At 41.8% G+C, this 6,231-nt stretch overlaps 2 protein-coding genes across 3 annotated transcripts; both read right to left on the bottom strand.

The window, feature by feature from the left end:
- Positions 1–609: 609 nt before the first annotated feature.
- On the bottom strand, positions 610–3,326 carry hoxb7a (homeobox B7a). Its single transcript, XM_070864050.1, has 2 exons — positions 2,828–3,326; positions 610–1,404 (listed from the first exon to the last, which is right to left on the bottom strand). The coding sequence occupies exons 1-2, from the start codon at positions 3,225–3,227 to the stop codon at positions 1,169–1,171; spliced, it is 636 nt and encodes a 211-aa protein (XP_070720151.1). The 5' UTR covers positions 3,228–3,326; the 3' UTR covers positions 610–1,168.
- Positions 3,327–4,311: 985 nt separating this feature from the next.
- On the bottom strand, positions 4,312–5,932 carry hoxb8a (homeobox B8a). 2 transcript variants are annotated; one of them, XM_070864564.1, is made up of 2 exons: positions 5,506–5,932; positions 4,312–5,116 (listed from the first exon to the last, which is right to left on the bottom strand). In XM_070864564.1, exons 1-2 carry the CDS (start codon positions 5,930–5,932, stop codon positions 4,827–4,829), a joined length of 717 nt encoding a protein of 238 aa, XP_070720665.1. In that variant the 3' UTR covers positions 4,312–4,826. The 2 variants fall into 2 exon arrangements, with proteins under 2 accessions (XP_070720665.1, XP_070720666.1); XM_070864565.1 differs by having other exon boundaries at positions 4,312–5,113.
- Positions 5,933–6,231: the final 299 nt, after the last annotated feature.

The following is a 6,231-nucleotide window of genomic DNA, read 5'->3' as shown; positions in this document are numbered from 1 at the left end:
ATTCTTATGTAAACAATTACAATCGTTTGTATGTGAAAATGGCATTGCCCATTTTATATGTTGCCAGTATTTGTTAAAATAATATTCGTCCCTGCTTTCCGGCAAAAAAATATTTCATTGGCGGGGACACTTATGTTTGCTATGTAAAGTGCATTTACGTACAATGCATATATTAACTGCACCTTTTACGAGTAATTTTGCAACTGTTTACCCGCCGAAATGCAATGCCTTGACACCCGACGCCTACCCCAGCTACATTGTCTTCACAATGTATTATATCTTTATTTAGACACAGATAGGTTTACAGCTCCCACGCCAACGTTCGGTGTGCTTCCAGTCCCTTTGTTGCGTGTAATTGCCGAATTCTGTTTAACCAGGAGAGCTAGTTTTAAAGAGTCGAGTGTTTATACACTGGGGCGCAAAACTGGGAATTAGTCCGAGCGAAAATAATGGGGTTAGTCTGACAGAGGAATTGGCATTGACTCATGAAACGCCTCCCAGCCTTTGGTATTTTGGTTGAGGGACATGTTATGATTATGCTGTGTCTGTGTTGTACAAAATATGAACTTTGATAGCGAGGCAAAATAACGAAAAAAAACCCTAATTTTATTTCACAGAACAGTATACATCCTTCATACTAAAGCGCGAAAACTCAACTGAACAGACATAAATGGTCCATTTTTAAATATCAAAAAATGTACATAGAAGTTACACTCAACACTTCCACCAGAACACTATTTTTATATATTTAACTATAACAGGAGTTTATACGGGACGAACATTAATAATCTGTACACGGACTGTGACTACTCACAGCTCCTTTTCAAAACTATTTCTTACTGACATGAAATTACATCGATACAGTAACAAATATAAAGTCACTGACATGATTTCCTTTAAACACACAAGGTAAAGCAAGCTAATTACAGCAACGACAAATTCACCACATCAAAAAGGCTAACGCACAGACCATATATAACTGTACTTGTACAATATAGATATGGGTTATTCCCTCTAATCTGTACAAAACAAACTACAAGTAAAACAGTTACAGATTTAGGTAGTATTCTGTTTCAGTGTTAAGAAATGAGGAGCAAATCGCTCCATTTGTTAAAAAAGTCATTTAAGTTTATGCCTCTTTTTTTAGTTTTTAGAAGTGTGTTTTTCTTCATTCTTCTTGTTTTTCTTCGATTGCCTCGGGTGGACTGGCGACTTTACTTTCTTTCTTCCATTTCATCCTCCTGTTCTGAAACCAGATTTTAATTTGCCTTTCAGTCAGGCAGAGAGCGTGTGCAATCTCGATGCGTCTCCGCCTGGTGAGGTAGCGGTTGAAGTGAAACTCTTTCTCCAGCTCCAGTGTCTGGTACCGGGTGTAGGTCTGACGTCCCCTCTTCCTGTCTGAAGCTGGACCGTGCACAACGAGAGCCATCGAAAGAGAAGGCGAAGCAGAGAGAGAGAGAAAAAGAGATCACAAACAAGACAGCAAAGTCCTTTTTTAAAAATCAGCACTGCCCTTCCCTGCACTTCACCATTGCCACAACTTACAACATTTTATCCAGAATATCCCCTTGACAGATACAACATATTGCTGTCGGAAAGTAACTGATTATAATCAATATAAAGGTTGTATTAATGCTTTATAAAGGACGGATGATGGCTGTATATGTGAAAGTATTTGAATTGTTTACATAGCAAGCACATGCAGGCCTAAAACCCTATCATGTAATGAGACTCAAAACTATATTGAGTTTAATTTTCTATTTAGCTATTAGTTTTAAAGAAGGCTATTTGCATTAGTTTAACAACTATAATCTATTGATGGATGGTGGTTAGCCCACATCCTCAGCTCTCTGGATTTTAGGTGAATTAATGTTATGTAACCTGAACCTGACAGGTAGCTGGAAAATGGATACTGCGATGTGTTTCAAAGCATAACACTCTGGTGCACTTTGTCTGCGCGGCTATGCTGAAAGCACCAGCCTCCAAATTCAGTAAAGGGTCGACAGTTTTCCAACTCGCCAACATACAGGAGAAAATAAAACAAATGTGGAATAGGCATAGAAACAACGCTCTCGCTTGGCTGGCTGAAAAGAGCTGCTAAAATGGGGTAATGCCTCCCCCCCCCCCCCACACACACTCCCCACATTAGCTACACAAGTGTAAACTGCCGCATTGGTTTGACTCGGCCAAAGCAACGTTCGCCTGCGCATTGATGTAATTCCCATTGAACTGAAATATCTTTTTAAATATTTAATGCTAGTTTTGCGCACTTTTTTCTAGCCTCCATTTGTCATCTTCTAGGCATCCCTGATGTACGCCGCTTCTCTACCACCTCCCCCCCCCCCCTCCAGCTGCATCCACAACACCCAATAGCACGTTGCAACTCAGAAACACCGAGAGAAACTTTGAACCGAAGCTGAATTGTAACAGGATTTAATGGAAATAAAGAGAAAAAGAAAATAAAGAGGCCAGTTAAGTCTCAAGGGATTTTCCGGGCTCAATGCTGTGTTATTTTGGAATTAAGAGCACAGATTGGTGAACACTTACAAGAACAAGAATACATGCTTCTTTGAAATGTGTGAATATATTTGCCTTTTAATGCACAACTTTGCAGCACTCTATTCCCCATTTTATTTTAAGGTGGCATTGAATATTTTTTCACAAGGAGCTATTATACATCCAATTCAACGACTTGATTGCTTATGAGGGGGGGAGGGCACATTGCATTTTATACCCCTGAACGTCATAAATGAACATGGCACCATAATGCAATAAAGTAATTCACGGTCCCTCAAAGAGGTTTCATCTTCTGTGACTTTTCACATACCTGAACTCTTCATCCAAGGGTAGATGCGGAAGTTCTCGGACTGGGAGTCTGTCTCCCTTTGCTCCGATTTGCTGCAAGTCTGCTTGCAGGAGTCCCCCGCGCCGCACATCATTGAGGAGATGTTGTGATCGAAGGAAGAGCAGTGCATGTTAAAGGAGTTGGCGTTGAGGCCGTAAGGAGACGTGTACATGGTCGGGCTCTGGTGGTGCAGGCTGTTGGCTGAGCTGTACAGAGCCGGCACCGTGGCTGCGTAGGAAGCCGATCCCGAGCCATAGCCCGGCCGCTGGGAGTTGGAGGCAAACGCGCAAGAAGTTGGTTCGGAAAATACCCCGGTTGGAAACATAGAAGTTCCGGCTGTATATTTCGAAAATAAAGCATTCGCATAATACAATGAACTCATAATTTGGCCGGTGATTTGTAGGCCGGGACGTTTCAGTGTCGGTTTTACGAGGTACGGTGATATATTACGGAATTAAGAGTCCAGATTTACACTGGAAGAACCCCCTTTTTCCTCCCGAGGCACGTGATAGTCGGCACGTGACGCGGCCGACCAATGACAGCCAGGCTACCCGCTGCTTCCTTGGATGAGAGAAACATTTCTCTGATCAAAAGCAAAATTCCTGTATCCAAGTAATAAAGTGACTAACTTTAAATATAAGGTGAATGGGACGCGGGTTGAGGTTCTAGGCTGGCTGCATTGAGACTGTAGATGGGGATTTTTAAAAAAATCGATTGGCTTTCTGTAGATGGGATTCAGTTTACAATGGGAAACGCATTTGTCAAAACAGCTTTTTTGGAGGGGCGGGGGGGGGGGGAGGGGGGGCGCGGACTGGATTGAGTTCTAACAAGTTCTTCTAATCGATTTCTACTTTAATATCGGTCGCTAGCCGAAGGAAAGTATTCATAATCTATTTTTTTTGTTGCAAAAAGTACAACATTAGTTTATGCACAAACAAAATCTGCTGTTTATATTCGCCACAGATAGCTCAGAGCGAACTTCAACTTGTCCCATTTTTTTACAGGGGGTGGTGTGGGGAGGGAGGAATTATGAGTGCAAATGAGTCAAGTGAGCTGCAAACATAAACAGGTCGCTAATAAAAAGGTCACAAAGACAAATTGAGTCAGGTGCGATAGCTATGTGTTATTGATATTTTAATGGTCACTTTTCAACAACATTATCTATCCATCGCTCTGTGCATTTGCCTATCTCGTACTCGACACAATATGCAGTTTTGCCAAATCTCTTCATTCAAAGAAATTCTATTTTTTTTAAAAGCCGAGCAGTTTCACAATTCTGTTTTCGCTTGTAAAGTTTATTGTCACTCTTTTCCGCCGCTTGCATGGTCAAACAATGGGCCAATCTGGTGTATAACAATAATGTACCACCGGTCCCCCACCCTCCCACCCCACCTCCCCCAATAAAAGCAATTCACGCATACAGTAGAATTTTCTCACAATTTAAAGTTAAAGATCACTTTCTTCATCATTTTGTTTTAAAAAAAACAGCCTTTACTGATGCACATGCCAAATTGGAGAAAACAACCTTATAAATACAACATAGACGTAAACAATAACATTCTAAAACAGCTAAAGCTTAAATAGGCAGCTTCATGTTGTCAGGATCGTTCTTTAAGCTAATGGTTATTAGCTGGAATAGTGCACAGGGCTTCAGAATTCTACAGCAGTATATCCACACACACACATACACACACACACACACTAGTACATTGTTCTATGAGCTTCACATCAAATACTTTTACACGAACCCACTTAAAATAGCTAGATTGTTACACAACAACACGTATATATCTGGTAAAAAGTTGAAATGTTCCTTTTAATCTACACCTCCATACATTTCCGTACAATATTTTGTATCAAACAGTGATCAGTAACAGTTGTTCTGCCTCTCACACCCGCACTATTTAAAAACCGCCCACATTATTCTATCCATTCCCCGTCCAGTTAGCGTTTATACTGTTTAAATTATTATTTTTTATTATTATTGTTCTTTTTCCTCGTCTTCTTCTTCCTCTTTCCCGTCCTTCTCCTTTGGCGTCTCTTCTATTTCAGACTTACTGCTGGGAAACTTATCTTTGTTGTTTTCTTTCTTCCATTTCATCCTTCGGTTCTGGAACCAAATTTTGACCTGTCTCTCGGTCAGTCCCAGTGCGTGTGACACTTCGATCCGCCGTTTGCGAGTCAGGTATGGATTGAACAAAAATTCTTTTTCAAGTTCTAGTGTCTGATAGCGACTGTATGTTTGCCTTCCCCGTCGACGTCCTGCAGCTACTGGTAAAGAGAGGGAGAGGGAGAGAGAGGAGGAACAAGAGAGGCATCTCAGTGAGGCTTTGTAGCTGTTATACGAGGGGTTCTAAAACAGGATCCAAACACTATTGAACAGTATTCAACACCGTAGGAAAAAAATGTGCCATAAAACCGCAATAAAACTACAAACAGCACGCAATATACCACACTTCAAAACCCGCCTTCAGGACCATTAAAGTATAAAGTAATTTACAAGTGCTGAACTTTAGAATCATAAAACACTAAAGTTTCAGCATTTCCTGTATTGGTTCAGGAAATCAACCTTACTGTGTTTTAAAAATTTGTGTGTGTGTGTTTATCACTATCTTTCTGTCTCTCTCTTTACTTCTTGCTGGTTCCTGCCAAAGCCTCACCTTGCGGTCTCATCCACGGGAAAAGCTGTGTCGGAGAGGAACTCTGTTCTGAATTCTCTGCATCTTCTCCCAGGCTGTTCGCCGTCGACTTGCAGTCGGGATATTGGACCAGCTCGGCCTCCTGTTGGGCGGCGAAAATTGGCTGCCTTTGCAGGGCATCGTAGCTGTAGAAGCTGCCCGCATCGCCGTGACACGTCACCGCACATGGATTCTGTTGATACGCCGAGGTGGAGAGGGTGGCCGCGCTGTGATGGTAAAAATCCTGGATCTGGCTGGGATGTTGGAAGGTGCTCCCGGTGCCGGGTCCATAAACCACCGTGGGTCTGCCGCCCAACTCCTGGGTGAACCCACAGTCATAGTAATTGGGGCGCAGAGTCTCCCCACTTTTATACTTGGAAAACAGCGAATTCACAAAGTAGGAGCTCATTGGGAAGGACAAGGATCTTTCTGCTCAACCGAGGGAACTTAGTGTTTGGACAAACAAACAAACAAGCCAAGAATTATTTTTTTTAAAGATTAAACCTTCATCTTATTGATCTCAACATATAGTGTCCTGATATCACATCTTCCTGAGGAGGTTCACTCATAAACAGTTTTCTGTGATTTACTTCAGCACAAATGAGTTGTTTCATATTTTGCCGTCTCTTTTCATGATAATTTGCATTTATTACCTCAACCACGTCCTATTGGCTTCGCTTACTCCGTACGGACACCGCACCGCGTGAA

Source organism: Pristiophorus japonicus, chromosome 21 (genome assembly GCF_044704955.1).
Source record: "Pristiophorus japonicus isolate sPriJap1 chromosome 21, sPriJap1.hap1, whole genome shotgun sequence".
In the NCBI taxonomy this organism is placed as follows: domain Eukaryota; kingdom Metazoa; phylum Chordata; class Chondrichthyes; family Pristiophoridae; genus Pristiophorus; species Pristiophorus japonicus.
This window is presented reverse-complemented; position numbering and strand designations above follow the sequence as displayed.

What these genes read in the sequence shown, in the direction of transcription:
- hoxb7a (XM_070864050.1), bottom strand. Translation starts at nt 3,227, where the DNA reads ATGAGTTCATTGTATTATGCGAATGCTTTATTTTCGAAATATACAGCC. An exon ending in CCCTTGGATGAAGAGTTCAG is followed by an intron (nt 1,405 to 2,827) that starts GTATGTGAAAAG and finishes TGCACGGTCCAG; the next exon opens with CTTCAGACAGGAAGAGGGGA.
- hoxb8a (XM_070864564.1), bottom strand. Translation starts at nt 5,932, where the DNA reads ATGAGCTCCTACTTTGTGAATTCGCTGTTTTCCAAGTATAAAAGTGGG. An exon ending in CCCGTGGATGAGACCGCAAG is followed by an intron (nt 5,117 to 5,505) that starts GTGAGGCTTTGG and finishes TCTCTTTACCAG; the next exon opens with TAGCTGCAGGACGTCGACGG.